Here is a 19,849-nt window from a genome sequence, read left to right as displayed (position 1 = left end):
TTCCACTTAGCATAATACCCTCCAGTTCCATCCACGTTGCTGCAAATGGCAGGATTTCATTCTTTCTCATTGCCAAGTGGCATTCCATTGTGTATATAAACCACATCTTCTTTATCCATTCATCAGTTGATGGGCATTTAGCTCTTTCCATAATTTGGCTGTTGTTGAGAGTGCTGCTGTAAACATTGGGGTACAAGTGCCCCTATGCATCAGCACTCCTGTATCCCTTGGGTAAATTTCTAGTAGTACATTTGCTGGGTCGTCGGGTAGTTCTATTTTTAGTTTTTTTGCGGAACCTCCATGCTGTTTTCCAGAGCGGCCGCACCAGTTTGCATTCCCACCAACAGTGCTAGAGGGTTCCCCTTTCTCTACACCACTGGCATCTGTAGTTTCTTGAGTTGTTGATTTTAGCCACTGTGACTGGTGTGAGGTGGTATCTCAGTGTGGTTTTGATTTCTATTTCCCTGACGAGGAGTGACATTGAGCATCTTTTCATGTGCCTGTTGGCCATCTGGATGTCTTCTTCGGAAAAGTGTCTATTCATGTCTCCTGCCCATTTCTTCACTGGATTATTTGTTTTTCGGGCGTTGAGTTTGGTGAGCTCTTTATAGATTTTGGATACTAACCCTTTATCTTATATGTCATTTGCAAATATTTTTATCCATTCCATCAGTTGCCTTTCAGTTTTGTTTAGATTGTTTCCTTTGCAGTGCAGAAGCTTTTTATCTTGATGAGGTTCCAATGGTTCATTTTTACTTTTAATTCCCTTGCCTTCAGAGACGTGTCAAGCAAGAAATTGCTGCCACTGAGGTCAAAGGTGTTATTGTCTGTTTTCTCCTCTAGGGTTTTGATGGTTTCCTGTCTCACATTTAGGTCTTTGATCCATTTTGAATTTATTTTTGTGTATGGTGTAAGAACGTGGTCCAGGTTCATTCTTCTGCATGTCTCTGTCCAGTTTTCCCAGCACCATTTGCTAAAGAGACTGTCTTTTTTCCATTGGATATTCTTTCCTGCTTTGTCAAAGATTAGTTGGCCATACGTTTGTGGGTCCATTTCTGGGTTCTCTATTCTGTTCCATTGATCTGAGTGTCCGTTTTTATGCCAATACCATACTGTCGTGATAATTACAGCTTTGTAATACAGCTTGAAGTCCAGGATTGTGATGCCTCCTGCTTTGGTTTTCTTTTTCAGTGTTACTTTGGCTATTCAAGGTCTCACTCTTTTAGCCTCAGCGCTTTGAAAAAATAATTTGGCCCAGTCGCCAGAGCATGCAACTCTTGATCTCGGGTCGTGAGTTTGAGCCCCACTTTGAGTGTAGAGATTCCTTTAAAAAATAAAATAAAATCCTTAAAAGATAATACCGTCTGTTGGAGAAGTGCCCACTGCATGGAAGGAAGAACAAGGAACCAGGAATTGTGGGTCTTGAGTCCTCACCCGGTGACTAAGGCTTCCCCAGTCTCAGCTGTCAGCAGTGCTCATGCCTTGCTTTCCCAGTGTCGCTGTGAGGTTCAGGCGGGGCAACGTGCACCGATTGTCACTGCCCCGGGAAGCCCATCTTGAGAGCCGGAGCCAGCGCCTCGCTTGCAATCCAGGGCTCTTGTACACCAGCTCGGGCTTCAGCATGGACTTCTTAACTGAAGAGGTTCTGCATTTTCCCTCTCGGGTGGACACAGGCTGCCAACAAGTATAAAAGCTGTGCTTCTTCCCCGCCCCTCTCCTGCCACAGTCTTAGATTCACCTCCTGTCAAAGAACCGTGGTGGAACCCAGTTGCCAAAAACATGGCTAGGGCACAGGCCCTGCCCTCAGAGAGCACCCGGGCCCATCGGGTAAGAGTGAGGAAAGAGCGGGCATCGAGGCCGGCAGCCGGCCACGCGAGGCTGCTGCTGACGGCCTGGACGGCACCCTAGCACGCTGGCACTTTATCAGCAACGCTCGAGAAGGGCCTGGCTCTGGAGGGGAAGGAGGGACAGCAGAGGGTAAACCAGAGGCCGCCGCTGTCCAGGCTGGCCAGCTCACCGCCGTCACCTGTTCAGACAGCAGCGTACCTGTGTTCGGTCCCCCATTCCTGCCCTGGCCTCGGGCTGGGCCTGCTCTCTCTGATCAATGGAGGGGATGTCCACTCACAAACACAGGAAGATGTTCAGAGTGACCGTTAGGGTCGAGTGTTGGTGTTTTGTTTTGAACTCCTTTCTCTAAAGACTTTAAAGTTTGGGTTCCAGTAGAATCCAAGAGAACAGCTGCCATGCTCTGTCTGGTAAACGGGGAGAGATGGTCAAGCTGTTGTAAACCCAACCTGGTCAAAATCAAGTGGAACGTGAGAAAACTCGTGTTTACCATGTTCATATTTAGATAAACGAGCAAACACAAAACAACATTTGGCGTCACCCTGGTGTGGGGTGACAACCCAAAATGACAGCACCGTGGTGCAGGGCCCTGAGCTGCGGTCGTGGGAGGAGGAAGGAGAGGACATCTTCCAGTGTCTGACGTAGGCAGACATGACGGTTAAAGCACACGCTGACGCCCAGCAAGTCGGGCTGCGTCTGCAGAGCGTCTTCAGCTGGTGGGTGAACGTACCGGCTTATCAGGCTTCTCTGTCAGGTACACAGAACTGTTGTGGAGAGACAGACTCTTGATTCTCTTCAAAGACAGAGGTAGATGCCTGCATGAACCCCGAATGACCCCATCTGGGACCCTTGCAACGCACATGGTGTCATGAAAAGAATGTAGGCTTTGGTTTGGATCCTAACCCAAGCACTTCAGGTCCTTGGGCTAGTCCCTTGGTCTGAGCCTCACTTTCTTCACCTGTGTAGTCAAGATAACGCTCACAGGATTCCCCATGCCTGGCGGAGGGAGCATCCAGTAAATTTCTCCTTCCCGGAACGATTAGACTAGTAAGAATGAAGCGTGAGACATTGAGAACTTAATGTTCTCTGCGGATGGCCGTTGCAGACGCCACACGCAGGGCTGATGGTACACCTCACCGACCTCAGCCGTCAGGTGGCCAGGTGGCACTGATGTGCCTGGCTTCCTGAGGAAGTTTGGAGATGCGGCACCGCCGTGTCACCGAGGACATTGAACCTGGAGAGACTCTCACCTTGTCTTTGAGACACCTTCCAACTTGGAGCATCTGTCCTAGACACGGCCCTTAGTACTTGGACAGGGTAAACTACAGAAAACCTGAAGAATTTGTTTGTTTCAGATGTAAGGAACATCTGTGAAACTGCCACTCAACCAGGGACCTAAACTACTGCTAATAAATTACATCTTTCTGTTGTTCCTCCTGGTCCCATCCTTCTGGTTCCCTGCCGGGGGCGACCGCTCTCCTGAAAGCTGTGTTGATCATTTTCTTGCTGTTTTGTTCTCTGTCTCTCTGACTGTCTCTGTCTTTGTTTCTGTCTCTCTCTCACTCACACACACACACACACACACACACACACACACCCGTACACCTCCTGGGATATATTTTTTGTTTGTTTGATTTTTGTTTTAGAACGCAATAAAAAGGGTGTCATTCTGCAAATGAATTTCTAGGACTTGAATTTTTCATTCACTATTACATCCCTAAGATCCATCCATTTTATTGTATGTTGTTGTAGTTCATTTGTGTTTACTGATACATAGTATTGCATTGTGGGAATATACCACAATTTGTCCATTCACCTGTGATGGACATTTGGATTGCGCGCGCCTTCCTTCCTTCCTTCCTTCCTTCCTTCCTTCCTTCCTGCCTGCCTTCCTCTTTCCCTTGCTGCCCCCCAGCTGTTAATAACCAGTGTGTACTTTAAAAAAGAGAATTCTTGTATTTACCTTGTAATACGTAGTATTTTATATTTAGGAGTGGAATTGTTGGGTCATAGGGTATGTGCATCATGGTCCACTTCAAATGAGAATGTTAAATTGTCTTCCATAGCTGTGTTACCAGTGGAGATCCTATTGATCCACATCTTCCTCATCATTGCTCTTAGTCTTTTCTGTTTTTGCCAACAAAACAGGCACAAAGTGAGATCTTACTGTGCTCATAATTGACTTTGCCTGAGCTTGAGCATCTCTTTATATGATTATTGGCTTTCTGTGCTTCCTTTTCTGTGAAATGACTGTGCATGCTTTTCATGTCTTTTGCCCATTTTTGTGTTGGGTGTTTTCTTTCTGATTTGTAGGTGTTTTTATGTATTCTGGTGCTAAACCTTCACCAGTTCCACGCATTACCAACACCTTCTCCCGGTTTGTGGATTGGCTTTGCTCTCTAAAGTGTCTGCTGATGGACAGGTTTTTATTTAATGTAGTCCTACTAACTGACCTATTTTAATGCTTAACGTTATTTGTGTCTTCATAAATTCTTTCCTACTTCAAGCTCAGAAAAGATATGCACTTATATTTTCTTTTCAAGTTTTCAAAGTTTGCTTTTGACATTTCATTTCTTCATCCATCTGGAGTTGATTTTTCAGCGTGATGTGACTAAGAATCCAATTTCATTTTTTTTTCCTATGGATAAACAATTTTTCCAACTTTTCCTTTCCCACATTTTCTGTCATGCTGTCTCTGTCAAAAATCAAAGTTTCAAGGATGCATCAGTCTGTTTCTAGGCTCTTCTGTACCCTTGGTCAGTTTGTTGATCTCTGTACCATTTATACACCATCTTAATTACTTTGGCTTAAAGGAAGCTTTTATAGCTAGCAAGGCAAGTCCCCCTTCCTTATTCTTCTTCAGAAATGTCTGGGCCATTGTTGGCCCATTTGTTCTTCTGTTTAACTTTTGGAATCAACCTTTCCAATTCCACAGAATAATTGGGGTATAATTTTTGTAGAGTAAAAATACCCTCTTTGTTGCGCAGCTCTGTGTTTCAGCAAATGCATATAGCCCTGTAACCACCACCGCAATCAAGATATAAGACTGTTCCATCGCCCCCCAAAATTCCCTCCTCTCCTTTGTACTTCACCTTCTCCCCCAGTCCCTGACTAACCCTGTTCTGTTTTCTATTGATATTTGTTTTTAATTTCATTTTTAATTTTTTTGATCTTTTATTAAAATGTGGAATTAAGTCTATAGATCAAGTTAGGAAGGAATCTATATCTTAAGTCATCTGATCCATAATCTTAACGTATCCACCAACTTAGTTGGAGAGGCTTTGCGTGACAGTAATAGAAAGTTCTTAAATTTTTAGGGAAAAATCTAAACATTCTTTAAAACCCCTAGTAAAGGAAGCATTTTAGAAGACAACCATCAATCTAAATAACCACATAAGTACATACAAATATATGGCAGACACATGGTGGTATCACCTAAAAAAGTCATGTTTTGGTTCCACACCAGCTTTGTCACTTGCCTACAAGACCTTAGGCCAGCAGCCTGGCTTCCCTGATGTCAGTCTCTGTCCCTGGGTGGTGACTAGAGCATCCCTTCCCTGCGGGGCTCCCGTGAAGATGAAATGCTGTAATGTGTGCCGGATGTCAGGAGATGAGTGGCCCTGGCTCGGGGAAGCTGTGGTGGGCGGGGGGGGGGGGGGGGGGTGTGTGTGTGAGGGGGGCTGCCCTGGCTCCCCTCCAAGGAGGCGGGGAGGGCCGTCGGCATGCGCGCTTCCCCAGAGGCTCTAACCAAGTGGCACCACCAAAAGGTGGCCTTGAATCATTTCCCTGACAAATTTGGAAAAGGTTAGTATTACCGTGCGGCTCGCTACATGCTGCTGCTGACAGGCGAGCTGGAACCACTGGAGGACACAGCTGACAGCCAATTCATTTTGCTGATTCATCCGTTCGAGGAGGGGTGGCTGTGAGCCAGAGCTTGGCTTCCAGATGAAAGGCCGCGAGCTCTGGAGCTGCTGGGACGTGAAGGAATGCTGGTAAATGACTGCCATGTGAAGGCCAGCGGTGAAAAGTGGCTTGTTATTTGTTTCCCCTTTTAAGTGATCCCCATTCCACATGTTCTCGGGTAAATTCCCCACTGTGGTCAGGGGCTTGTTTGTAACATTTGTCCGTGGGGCTGCGCGCTGGATTATTGGAAACGACCAGATACTGTTAAATAGATCATCTTGGCTCCTTTATGACCCTATCATCACCTTTGCTTTCATGGGGAATATTGACTCAAGCCTACTCTTTTACTTGGGAGTCCAAATGAAACTCGAGAGAGGAATCATTGCAGATGTCATCCCTTTGGGGCATGCTCGCAAAATAAACCTGCTGGAAGAAGGAATGGAACTTAAGACAAGGTAATTCGGGAGCTGCTCATTGGCTGACTATCAGGACCGAACAGTGATGGTAGAATCTTTGGGTTCTCATCATAGATCACACTGAAAGTTTAACCCGTGTCAGTAAGGTGGTCTTACGCTTCCAGTGAAATCCCCTCCACGTGATGTTTGCGTGTGACAGGATAAGCTTCAGAGAGTGTAAATTGTGTCTTGTTCTCCCGAACATCTGACATGGTCCCCGGGACAGCGAGCAGTGGCCAGGTGGGAAGCATGGGTGGTTGATGTGTATTGGATGTATAAATGGTTGGGTGGTTAAGTGAGCGGAGAAAGTCAGAAATGCGGTCCGCTGAAAGCAGCAGAAGTAGCTGTCCCAAGGAGTAAGATTTTCAAGAAAGGATCCCGTTTTCTGTGGTTCTGTGCTCGGAGTGACTTTGGCCGGTAGTGCGTCTCCAGAACTGGATGCTTCTTCTGTTTATCTTCTTGCGAGTGAGTCAGGGCACGCCGCCTTGAGCACACATCTCAGCAACTCACTCTCCTTCTCTGGGAGACTCGCTGTAATAGGGAAGTTCTGTAATACTCTGAGGGTCCCCCCTCCCACCTTTTTTCCTCTTTAACTCTAGAGTGATTATTTGAAAAGTTACAGCAAACTTCTTAGTAAAAATACGTGTTTTTCTTCAAGAGCGGAGTTGGTTTTTTTTTTTCTTTCTTGTTTTGTTGTTATGTTTTGCTCCCCAGGTGGCTAAACATTTAGGGCATGACATTCTGTAAACCACTGCTGTGCTTAGAAGTTTTAGGCAAATCTGGCCCACTTAGAGCGAAGGTGAGAAGCGTTAGGTGTCAGATATGTGGAGCCTCTGCCTCTCATACAGTTGTCTTTCCCTCTGATTTAAGGTCCCCGATGTCCTGGAGTCCCCTGTCTGGTTCTGATGTGCTCACGGGCCGTGCGTGCTTGTCACTGCCGTGCATTTGTTTGTGTGGTATTTAGTGAGAACTGCGCACCCAGGACGTTGCCAGGAGTGGGGACACGGACCCTCTTGTAGACATCATGGTGCTTTTGCAGCTGTCCAGGCAGAAGGTCTGCCCTTAACGGCCCCTGCCGGCATGGCCAGGCTCTCGCCGTCTCGCCGCCACTGTGGGCAGTCACTGTTGGTGGTGACCGTGGGCTCGGAGAGTCTATGCGCAAGCTGCAGAAGCCAGAACCAGCAAAATGGCCGCCCGGCCACCAACAGGTCTTCCCCGGGTCGTCAGTCCCACGCTCCCAGAGCGTTCTGTCCACCAGCCTCTGAAGAGCAGGCAGCGAAGACTGTAAGAAAACTGACCTGGCCTTAGTGAAATGTCAGCACTAAGGAGGGAATGAGCTCCAGCTTCCAAGCTCTCCCGCCAGCCAGAGCCACATTGCAGAGAATTAGCAGTCTTTCGGTGTGGAAGGAGGAGAGGCGTGCTTGTGGGGATATCTTGAATTTGCACAGTTGAAAGCGACGTGCAGAGTGACAAGAAGGGCCCTGGCCTTCGGGTCCAGGCAGCCTGGTGTTGCTTCCCAGCGCTGCCACCAGCCCGCCGTGTGGCCTGTGGCAGCCACCCAACGTCTGTGCCTCGCTTGCGAATGTGTTGTGAGGTTAGACATCTCGTATGGAAGGCACTGGGCACAGACATGGGGTAGACCTTCCATATCGGACACGGTGGCCTCGGCTCTGCTGTCAATATTGCTTTCATTTTCATTTTCATTTTCTAACAAGGAGGAGTTTACAGTTTTCCCTTAGTGGGTTTTTTTTTTTTTCTCCGATTTTCTTACTCTGAAAATGAGTAATTTTCAAGCCAGTAATGTTACCTGCAAATGTGCTTTACTTATCTCATAATGGTTCTTTATAGTTTACAGAGCACTTGCACAGCATCACAAAGATTGGGGTACGACGGCTCTCTTTTCTCCCAATGAGAACACAGATTTGAAGAGCCTGTGGGACTTTCCCGAGTCCACCTGGCTTCTAAATGGCACAGCTGGGGTCAGAACTCAGACCTGAATCCCTGGTTTCTTTTACTACCTCTGGCCACCTTTTGAAAGTGGCATCTCCAGGGCAAGGCCAGACATTTTTACATGGATTTTTTTTAATTTTCCTCGTAGCCGTCAATACCAGCAAATACGCGGAAAGCTATCGGATCCAGACCTATGCTGACTATGTGGGAAAAAAACACGAGGAGAAGCAGATCAAGAGAAAGTGGACAGAAGATAGTTGGAAGGAGGTTGAGAGAAAGCGGTTAAACACTCAGTGCATATCCTATGCTCTGCAGAATCACTATCACCACGCCAATAGGTAAGAGTTCTCGGTGCTTGATTTAAACGGGCAGAGTTGTTCTAGCAACGGCTTTTCTTGTTCTCACAGGACTAGAAGTCATAATTCTGACTTGTGAGAAAGAGTGTTTTCTAACTCTCCACGTCATACCAGAAGTTATTGCTACCTTCATTCCTTCTGTGCCGTGTAGACCCAGCTCCTGTGCTTAACACTCACACGGCCCCACTGAGGCAGACCGGATACATGTTCTTCCCAATTGAGGGTGCGGCAGCTGGGGCTCTCTGACCTGCCCGCCAGTCCAGTGAGAGAACCAGGATCAGAGCTGAACCCTTCCGTGTCCAGTCTATGCCCCCTTCCTCCCCCCGGTCCACCATCGTGCCCCTGCCTGAGTGTCCGGCCTCCTTGCAGATCCCATGGAGACACTGAACCACATCCCTGCTGTAGAAAGAGAACTTGACTTACTACCCCTCATGACCCATAACCCTTCCTTCAGAAGATATAGGCTGGTCACATGCTGTCTCTTAGTAGAAGGACAAAATACAGGTGTAGAAAACCAGGAGGGAAAGTTCATTACAGAAAACGATGAAGATTAGAAAAGTGTGAACTTAAAGAAGAAAGTATGAGCCATAATCCCACCACCCAGAAACAATCACTGTTAATATTTTGGATTGCCCTCCATGTCTTTTTTCTTTTTGTTTCTTTCTTTTTTATTTTTTAAGAGTGTGTGCGAGCAAGGGGGAAGGGCAGAGAGGGAGAGAGAGAGAGAGAGAGAGAAAGCATGCAAGTGGGGCTAAGGGGCAGAGGGAGAGAGGGAGAGAATCTTAAGCAGCCTCCATGCCCAGTGCGGAGCCCAAAGCTGGGCTCCATCCCACAACCTTGGGATCATGACCCGACCTGAAATTGAGAGCCAGATGCTCAACCAACTGAGCTACCCAGGCCCCCTGATCCTTCATGCATTTTAAGTGGTTGTTTAGAGATTTTAAAAATTGACATATAATTAACATATAATAAAATGCACAGGTCTAAGATGTTTATTTCAGAGTTGGTTTTTTTTTTTTAAGGAAAAGATTTTTTTTTTTTTTTCAGTTTATTTCTTTTTGAGAGAGACAGAGCACAAGCAAGGGTGGGACAGAGAGAGGGAGAGAGGGAACATCCCAAAATGGCTCTATGCTGTCAGCACAGAGTGTGACCCGGGGCCCGGTCCCATGAACCGTGAGATCATGACCTGAGCCAAAACCGAGAGTCGAATGCTTAACCGACTAAGCCACCCAGGTGCCCCCTTCCTTTTTTTTTTTTTTTTTTTTTTAAACAGTTAATACTTTTAAAGAAAACAAGGGTCTAAAACATGACAAAAATGGCATACGTATACTCAGAAAAATTCAGACCTTCCTAGTTAGAGGTACAGTTAAGATTGTGGGGGCCCTTATGGTCAAGAGGAAGGACCCCCGCAGCTGCGTGCCTCACTTCTCTCAGCCTTAGCGAGTGGACTCTGAGACCCTGGGAGCGCTGTCTCCACCGCCAAGCTTCTCCCGGGGGCTATTAGCAGTGCTGATAGAAATGGACATTAGTTTCTCCGGCTGCTTGCATTGGTAAGGCACATGCTTCTTTTCTTTCCGGTGAGAGATTCAGTGTCCAGAATATTCAAGAAGTTTAGGTTGATAACTGGACAAAACTAGGGCTGAGATTCTGGGAAACTGGACCGGACATAAATTTGCTTGAGGGAGAGATTTGGTTGGGCGGCATGAAATCTGAATAAATAAATACAGGTTAGCACGGTGTTTGAAGAATCCTTCTTTACAGTAGATACTTAGACACTTAAAATCTCCCTAATAGGTATTTAGTCCCCATAAATAAACACTGATGCTCGAAAGATTCCTGAAAGGCAGGTGCTGTTACCATTCTCACTTTATCACGAATGTTCTGTAATTAGAGAAAAAGGTTTTCCAAAGCCACTTTGTCCTCAAAGCCACTTTGTCCTCAAAGCCACCTTGCCCTTTTGAGATTTGGGTCGGTCTTATCTACAGATTATTTGCAATTTGGCATTTTTCACCTGTTGGGAAAAACCCTTTGGCTCGTCTCTTCTTTCTAGTCTTTTCTGTCTGTGAGACTCCACTGCGGCCTTCCTTGACAATGTAGTAGCTCCTGGGAATTCCTGCTTATGTAAGAAACGCTAAAGCATACATCAGAGTTACGGTTTTCAGATTCCACATGATTGTCGTCAAAAGTTAGGGCTTTCTCCAAGTGACCAAATGAGCTTATTACAGTAGGGAAAAGGAGGGGCTGCCCTTTAGAGACCAAGAATTCTGATTAACCTGACTGTATTCCAGGACCCATTGCTTTGTCAGACTGCTTGCACATTTACTTATAAATGTGGGACAGGTGTTTTCTCTGTTCCTACTGAAAAATGCCCTGGAGACAGCAGAAGCCATGGAGGGGCGAGGCCATGGAGGGGCGAGGCGGCTGACACCCCAGGCAGCTAGCAGACGGGTTCTAGTTCAGGCTCTGCCGGTACCTTGGAAATGACATCGTTTGCTCTTCCCTTCAGTAAATACCCATCCAGAGCCCAGTATCTGCCTCTGTCTTCTCATCTTAAAAGAGGCATTTTGTTAAAGTCCGTTTGGCTCTTAAATTCCAGATGTATTTACTATGTACAATGCGAGGAAGAAATGGATGCACGCTTTAGAGACCCTTTGACTTTCTCCTCAGGGACCAAGTAGTTTCTTCTCAACCTGTGAATGAGAGTGCTGAAAATGCCCCTGGTTGGAGAAGTTTTAGATAAGGAGCATATAATAAAGACCAGATTGGGTGAACCAGTGTCACAAGCAGACCTACAGAAAAGATCCTTGACCATTTCAGTGGGCACTGCCTTTTAACCTCCTCCCTGCTGCCTGTACCTACTCTAGAGTTTCTCAGAAGCTCTTCTCCCTGTGATTCAGGATGATCAGAAACCACTAGCCCGTGGTGCATCCGACTGGGACTCAGCCCTTTTTGTCTTCTGTGTCTTGGTCCTTTGCTTACACGTTCATTGCTTTCCCGCTTCTGTGACTTAGAGGGGTGGCCTCTCGCCTTCAGGCCCCCCGCACCCCTCCCACTGTCTCAGAATGTCTCTGTAGCCGAGCGCCACCCATTTTACCCTGGTGGCAGCTCACTCTCAGAGACTGGGGAGTGCATTTGCAAGCTCCTTGTTGACCATCTCTTGCTTCTTTTTTCTTGCCCTGGCTCCATTGGTCCACGGCAGAGATCTTCGTTCAGCTGCTGCTTCTTCTTCTTCTTCTTCTTCTTCTTCTTCTTCTTCTTCTTCTTTTTTTAAATAAAAAAAAAAAAAAATGGAAGTAGGGGCACCTGCGTGGCTTAGTAGGTTAAGCATCCAACTTCGGCTCAGGTCATGATCTCGTGGTTCGTGGGTTCAAACCCCACGCCAAGCTCTGTGCTGGCAGCTCGGAGCTTGGAGCCTGCTTCGGATTCTGTGTCTCCCTCCCTCTCTCTCTCTCTCTCTCTGTTCCTCCCCTACTCATGCTCCGTCTCTCTCTCAAAAAAATAAACATTAAAAAAAAATGAAAGTGTAGTTGCCATATGATATTATATTAGTCTCCAGTGTACAATACAGTGATTCAGTACATGACTGTATACATGACTCAGTGCTCATCATGATAAGTGTAGTCACCATACAGTGTTATTACAGTGCTGTTATCTGTATTCCCTTCACTGTGCCTTACACCCCCGTGACTGGTTTGTAACTAGAAGATCGCACCCCTTAATCCCTTTCCCCTATTTCGCCCATTCCCTCCCCCCCCCCGCCCCCACACCCCTCTGGCAACCACTAGTTCCTTCCGTTCAGCTTTAACTGCTGCTGCTTCTCCTGGAGGAGATGCCGTTGTTTTCCTTCTTGTCTGCTTCTGGGTTCTGTACTTTAGGAACAGACGTGACGTCCAAATGACGTTTCCCCAGTTTGCATGTTCCCTTGGATAGACCTTACACTTCCTGAAAGGGCTCCTGAAGTTTTCTCAGGTAGCCACCTCGCAACCCTTCCTGTATTTGGGAAGGGCGGGTGTCGGCAGATTCAGTGTCGAGCCTGTGGGTTGGGTACGTTTGAGCAGAGAAGATGTTTCCCGTGACACTTTTTAAACCATTGAAATGATAAACGCACATAATCTTTAAAGATTTGCCTAGGACAGGAGTATGTAAAATGCAAGAAGGGAGAATCTTTGCTCCTCGCTCCCCGCCTCTTCTTCCCAGTGCCTGCTACTCTTCATTTTCTTTCTCTTTTTTTAGTTTATTTCTTTTTTTTTAAATTTTTTTTATAACATTTATTTATTTTTGAGAGAGAGACAGAGCATGAACAGGGGAGGGTCAGAGAGAGGGAGACACAGAATCCGAAACAGGCTCCAGGCTCTGAGCTGTCAGCACAGAGCCCAACGCAGGGCTCGAAGTCACAGCCCTCACGGACCGCGAGATCATGACCTGAGCCAAAGTCGGCCGCCTAACCGACTGAGCCACCCAGGCTCCCCTTTAGTTTATTTCTTTATTTTGAGAGAGAGAAAGAGAGAGCCAGCGTGGGGGAGGGGCATAGAGAGGGAGACAAAGAGAATCCCAAGCAGGCTTTGTACTGTCACCACTGAGCCTGACGCAGGGCTCCCATTCACGAACTGCAAGATCGTGACCTGAGCTGAGATCAAGAGTTGGACGCTTCACTGATGGAGCCATCCAGGTGCCCCTTTTCCCTTTTCTTTCGGTGGTTTCCGCTCCACCTCTCTTACCAACTTTGACCAATATACCTTGGTCAGTTCTATAAAAGACAAATTTAGCACGTGCATATTACCTTCCATCTCTCTGCTTCTCTTGTCCCCAGGGTTCGTTATATTATTTATACTGTTCACTGCTTTTTTGTGTCTCTACTTTTGTGCTCTTTTGAGAAGTGGATTTTAAGAGATGGCAACAGGCATACGTCCTGTTTATATTATGATTATGTAAATGCAATTCTCTGAAGGAAAAATGTTGCAGCAGGGCCCACGGGGAAGAAAGTGTATTGCTGTGTCATAAAACTTTGCTGCCCAACCAAGAATCTTCTAAATATCCCAGGCTTTTTTGTGTAGATCTTTTTGAGAGAAGCAATTTCCTTTTGCTTGAGTGATTTTGATTTTTTTTTTTTTTTTTGGCGTATATGGTGTATGGTTAGTAAACCCTATGAAAATGTGTCTGTTTCACCTTCATAATTGATAATGTTGCTGGATAGAGAATTCTAGATCATAAAATTTTATCCTCTCAGAACTATAAATACATTGCTCTTCCGACTGTAATCAATAATCTGCTTTCCTGTTTTCCTTCAAGGCAGGTGCCACGTTTTCTGTGTCTTTATATCTCTCGCACCTACCCTAGAGTCTGACCCAGAGTTACATTCGTAGACGTTTTGTGAATTAATGGATGAATAAGTACTGGAGTATCCGTTTCCTCAGTGTGGGCTCTGGGCTAGGTCATGTTTTCGCTCTTGTGATGCTCACAAGAAGCATCATGAGGGAGGTGAGGTCTGTCCCCCTCTCCCAGAGGCTCAGGGAAATTAAACAGCTCTTGGCAAAGATGTGGGTTTGATACCAGGATTATCTACAGAGCCCTGTTCTTTCCACCATGTCCCTCCCCGCCCCCCCTACATCTTCCCAGATCTGGTAGATCCAGGCCTGTCCTCAAGGGAAGAAAGGACTCAAATGATTGCCTCTAGGTACGTGCCACATAGGGGACAATTGTCTTGACTGTAGTCCCCACACCAGCAAAGAAAACATCTTAAGAGCTTGTATCTTTTCATTTAAAAGCAATATCCTGGGAAGCACAAGAGAGGCCCTTTTGGATTTCTGCTTAGAAGAATCCCAAAGCTTTCGTTACAGAAAAATTTCAAACATAAACAAAAGTAGTAAAAATAATATAAGAAAGTCTTAGCGTGCTATCACAGAGTGTCAACAGTTAGTGTGTGGACGGTCCTATTTTAATTAATACTCTTTCTCTCCTTCTCCCTTCTGGTCATTTGGAAACAAATCACAGACTATTGTTTCAGCCATAGGTCTATGTAAGCATGTATCTAAAAGATAGGCAGTCACTTAAAAACAAAACTACTTTGGTAGTAACAACAAAAAAATTAACAATGACTCCCAAATATCAGAGAGCCGGTGTTCAAATTTCCTGCTCACTGATTATTTTATTTTATTTTTATTTTTTTAACTTTTAATTTTTTAATTTTTAAATTAAAAAAAAAGTTTGATATTTATTTTTGAGAGACAGAGAGATACTGAGCATGAGCAGGGAAGGGGCTTAGAGAGAGGGAGACACAGACATCGAAGCAGGCTCTAGGCTCTGAGCTGTCAGCACAGAGCCAGAAGTGGGGCTCAAACTCATGATTTGTGAGATCATGACCTGAGCCGAAGTCAGACACTTAACCAACTGAGCCACCCAAGTGCCCTACAGATTTTTTTTTAATAATTGTTTTGTTTGAGCTCTAGTTTCCAAATAATTTGTGTATTACATTTGGATGATATGTCTCATCTTCTCTTAATTTAGAATCCCCTCTGTGGATTCTCCCCCAACCCCCAGTGTGCTTAAGAAGGTAGGTTGTTAGCTCTGTAGAATTTCCCACATTCTGGTATATTCTTTTAAGTTTAACACATCCCCTGACTACTGTATTTGAAATGAACTGGTAGTGAGATTTACAAACTTGATCAGAGTCAGGACTGAACTCATGGCAAGAATATTTCACAGGTGGTGATGTATATTTCCTATAACATCACATTGGGTGGCACCAACTGTCTACTTGTCTGTCTTTTTGTGATAAGATTGATCAGGTGGCTTCAGATGTTACCACCCTGGTCCATCCAGTGTAAAGTTCCCTATCAGCTTTTTACCTGATGGTTTTACTGACCATTAATGATCAAAAGCTACATTCATTATTTCATTAAGGATGCAAATGGTAATATTCTAGTTTACTTCATTTCTTATCCCAAATGCTCTTACTAAAGTAAAAAATTTCTGGGGTGCCTAGGTGGCTTAGTCCATTAAGCATCTGACTCTTGATTTCGGCTCAGGTCATGATCTCAGGGTTGTGGGATCGAGCCCCTGCATCGGGCTCCGTGCTGCTCATGGAGCCTGCTTAAGATTCTCTCTCCCTCTGCCCCTCCCCTGCTCGCTCACTCTCTCTCTCTCTCTCTCTCTCTCAAAATAAAATAAAAAATTTCTTCTCATCATCTCTTTGGTTACCTGGACATATAGTTCATATAGGAAAAGCAGAATAAATTGTTTAATCTCCCCCCCCCCCAAAAAAACACCTTGTAAAAACCAGTTTTCAGGATAATTATTTGGTTTCCTATCACCTTCTAACAGTGGGCAATGAGTTTTTGTTTTGTTTGTTTGAATCATGAGGTTTCTAAAATACATATGTTTTATGTATTTTAGTGCATTACAGTCGCTGTTTTTTTTTTTTTTTAATGTTTATTTAATTTTGAGAGAGAGAAAGAGAGAGTGAGCATGTAAGCAGGGAGAGGCAGAAAGAGAGGAAGACAGAGAATCCCAAGCAGGCTTCTCGCTGTCAGCACGAGCCTGATGCGGGGCTCGAACTCAGGAACTGTGATATGACCTGAGCTGAAATCAAAAGTCAGAGGCTTAACCGACTGAGCCACCCAGGTGCCCCACTGTTGCTGTTCTTTTCGATGCTCTAATTATCTTGTTTCTGAGCACTGGAAACAATTTTGAGTCGTCTCTTGAGTCTTCTGGTACAATCCCAGTAGCCTTTAATAGCCTCTTTCACTGCTAGTATTTTTTATCCCAGGCTCTTCTGTGTATTTCCTACCTTATGTTTAGAATCAGCCATTTCTCCAAGGGGCCTGTTCCTTTTGATGGAAAATGGTATTTAGAACCGTAATCTGGGTTCTCAGGGTGTTCATTGATATTGGATTCATTGTTGTTTATAGCCATTTTGAATTAAAAGGGCTAATAAGGAAGTCTTCCTTCTTTCTTTCCTTTTTCTTTTTAAAATTATTTTATACTGTTATTTCCAATTCCAGTTAGACTCCAGGACTTCTTTAACTTTTTAAGATTTTGTTTCTTTTTTCTTTTTTAAATTTTATTTAAATCCAAGTTAGTTAACATAGAATGTAATAATGGTTTCAGGAGTTTCTTGGTTTTTTTTTTTTATGTTGACAGTTATGGTTCTCAGTGCTATTAAAGTAGTTTTTTTAATTTGCTTTATACTACTATATATAATAATTTCAGAATAACTATAACAGTACCATTACAAGTAATATAATTACTGAAAATAATTTTTTTGCAGTTATTTTTTCCCCCTAGAGTGTATCTGACTAGAAATGAACAAACCACCTTATTTTAAAGTCACTTGAGATAATTCCTTTGTGTGGTTAATCTGCCAACTCAATAAACATTTATGCTTGTTTCATTTCTAACTTTAGGGATGCCTTTTTTCAAATCAGTTTTGCCTTATAAGCATGCAGAACATTTATGTGGTTCCAGAGTCAGATCTCCTCAGCTCTTCTCCCTGCCTTCCCCGGCTGGTTTTCTCCCTCCCTCGTGGCGACCAGTTTTGTTAGTTTTTACTATATTCTTCTATTTTACAAATGTATTAAGCAACTTCATATATAAACCCTCACCTTCTGCTAGGTAGACGGGAATGGACCGTATGGACTTTTCTCTACCTTCCGTTCTTTATTTAGCCATGTGTCTTGGAGGTCCGTGTTACTCTGCTTTAGGTGAAATGAGATTCTTTGCACTGCAGATGGCTTTAGTGTTCTTGAGCCTCCATAACAGAACATCCCACACAGCTAAGTCTGGTGTGTGTTCCTAGTTCACGGGATCAACCTCATGGTGAAATTCACGAAGATTGTGTGTCAGATGGTTAGTGAAAAATGAATCCATGACCTGTGCTCCTTTTGAGAGACATCATTCTTCATTTCCCTTTTCTCACCTTCCCATCTCTTCCTCTGTCCCGTCAGTATGAAGGTGTAAAACTCACCGACACCCTGCCTGCTTTTGGAATATCTTTGGACCTAAGTGAAAAGCAAGAAAATGTTCATATATATTTGTTTTTTAAGCAGATTCTTCATTCCAGGCACTGTGCTAGATGCTTTACATCTTTTAAAAAAATCTGTTTAACAACTCAGTGAAACCCTTGGTGATATTTTTAATTTATGTGTGAGAAAGTTGAGCCTCAGAGAAGCTGAATAATTTAGCTGAAGTGACACACAATTCTTACTTACAGTGCATTACGTTGCCTCTTAGGAACATAGCACATCTACACCTGTGAGCCTACATGTTTGAGAGAGATATGGTCTCATTTTAATAAATTATGTTTTCTTAAGAAAATAAAACAAAACAAAAAAACCTGTGTTAAACCCTAAGTCCAAAACCTCCGAATTTCAACCTTACTTCTTTGGGGAGTGGATTTAGATGTCTAGTCCTACGCATCATCAGTGTAAAATTGTTAGCTTAAAAGTAATTTTTCTTGAGGCGCCTGGGTGGCTCATTCGGTTAAGCGTCCGACTTCAGCTCAGGTCACGATCTCATGGTCCGTGAGTTCGAGCCCTGTGTCAGGCTCTGGGCTGATGGCTCAGAGCCTGGAGCCTGCTTCCGATTCTGTGTCTCCCTCTCTCCCTCTGCCCCTCCCCAGTTCATGCTCTGTCTTTCTCTGTCCCAAAAATACATAAACGTTAAAAAAAAAAAAATTAAAAAAAAAATAATTTTTCTTAATTTTTTTTTTTTTTTTTATTTTGAGAGAGAGAGAGAGAGAGAGAGCATGAGAGAGAGCATGCGATCATAGGCAGGGGAGAGGGAGAGAGAGAATCCCAGCAGCTCCATACTATGTGTGGCTCAAACTCACGAACTGTGAAATCATGACCTGAGCTAAAATCAAGAGCCAGTCGCTTGGGTCGCCCGGGTGGCTCAGTTGGTTAAACCTCCAACTTCAGCTCAGATCATAATCTCACGGTTCATGGGTTTGAACCCCTCGTCAGGCTCTGTGCTGACAGCTTGGAGCCTGGAGCCTGCTTTGGATTCTGTGTGTGTGTGTGTGTGTGTGTGTGTGTGTGTGTATATGTGTATGTCTCTGCCCCTGCCCAACTTGCGCACATGCGCACAAGTACACACTCTGTCTTTCTCTCTCAAGAAAGAAGAGTCAGACGCTTAACGGACTGAACCACCCACATGCCCCAGTTTTTAAAAAATTTTAAAAGAAATAGGAATGACCCTGTACAAGCCAATAAATATCAAAAATCCTGAAGTGTCATCCCCTGGTATGTTCAACACTTAGTAGAATCCAGTCTTGGGCTTTGATGGGTTGACGGGTTGATTTTAAGTAGAGGAACTACAGCGAGGCTGGAGGAACATGACTTGGCGGTGAGAAAGGACAGACACGCATGGTGTGTTCAGCCTGGGACAGCCACTGGAGGGAAGGGCAGGAGGAACCATGGTTGAGATCCTGAGGTGCCTACGAGAAGAGCAGTGATTTCTCTGTCCTCACCCAGGGCTGAGGAAGAACCTGGGGGAGACTCAGGTGGCATTATTAGTATGTGTCCTGCTTGCCTCCTAAGAAAACTCAGAGAGGGGACATGCCTTGTTCCAGATCCTGGAGCTGGTGCTGCCATAGACGGAGCTCTTTCTGCTGCCTTCCCCTCCTCTCTGCTGATTTTGGCCAGGCCTAATTGTCTTCTGCGGGCTGTGCTACTTTCAGACTGCAAAGCTGGTGGAGACCTTTAACATCTGTTCTGAATGATTTTTTTGTAATAACTGAGGAAAAATGACCACGGCCCTCCACTCAGCCTTCCCACTTCTTCCTTTCCACATCTGAGCAGTTGGAAGAAAGGATCAGTCTAATCTCAAGGGGGTATTTTAAGATATTGGAATTAAACACGGAGCATAAAACTAGAGTCTGGTTAATATAAAATACAGAGTTTTAAAGTACGTACTTACTAATAAAATGGAATGATTAACCATGCAAATTGGGTTTACCACAGAATGTCCCTAAGACATAAAACCTAGGAGGGGCGACTGGGTGGCTCATTCAGTTAAGGGTCCAACTCAGTTTCGGCTCAGGTCATGATCTCACCATTCGTGAGTTTGAGCCCTGTGTTGGGCTGTCTGCTGAAAGTACAGAGCCTGCTTGGGATTTTCTCTCCCTCTCTGCCCCTCCCCCACTCAAAATAAATAAACTTAAAAAGACATAAAACCTGAGAGATTTTAAAACAGGACGTAGGAGCAACTCTTAAGAAATATCCCTTGTCCCATCCACTGGCCAGCATTAGGGAGAAAGGAACTGATTTAGCTCGTCTCTCCCCTTCAACTTCTCTTGGGCCAGTAGATCAGGACACCACTGCTTTCTCTCGGAGGAGATACGTC

At 44.8% G+C, this 19,849-nt stretch overlaps 1 protein-coding gene across 2 annotated transcripts in view; it reads left to right on the top strand.

The window, feature by feature from the left end:
* Nucleotides 1–19,849, top strand: part of PARN (poly(A)-specific ribonuclease) — a 164,368-nt gene that overhangs the window by 114,755 nt on the left and 29,764 nt on the right. For both annotated transcript variants that reach the window (XM_049638278.1, XM_049638279.1), the window contains exon 22: nucleotides 8,302–8,491. In XM_049638278.1, the coding sequence (XP_049494235.1) occupies nucleotides 8,302–8,491 (190 nt within the window). The remainder of the gene's footprint in view (nucleotides 1–8,301; nucleotides 8,492–19,849) is intronic.

Source organism: Panthera uncia, chromosome E3 (assembly GCF_023721935.1).
Source record: "Panthera uncia isolate 11264 chromosome E3, Puncia_PCG_1.0, whole genome shotgun sequence".
In the NCBI taxonomy this organism is placed as follows: Eukaryota; Metazoa; Chordata; class Mammalia; order Carnivora; family Felidae; genus Panthera; species Panthera uncia.
Note: the sequence above shows the minus strand (reverse complement) of the source record. Positions and strands in the feature narration are given on the sequence as shown.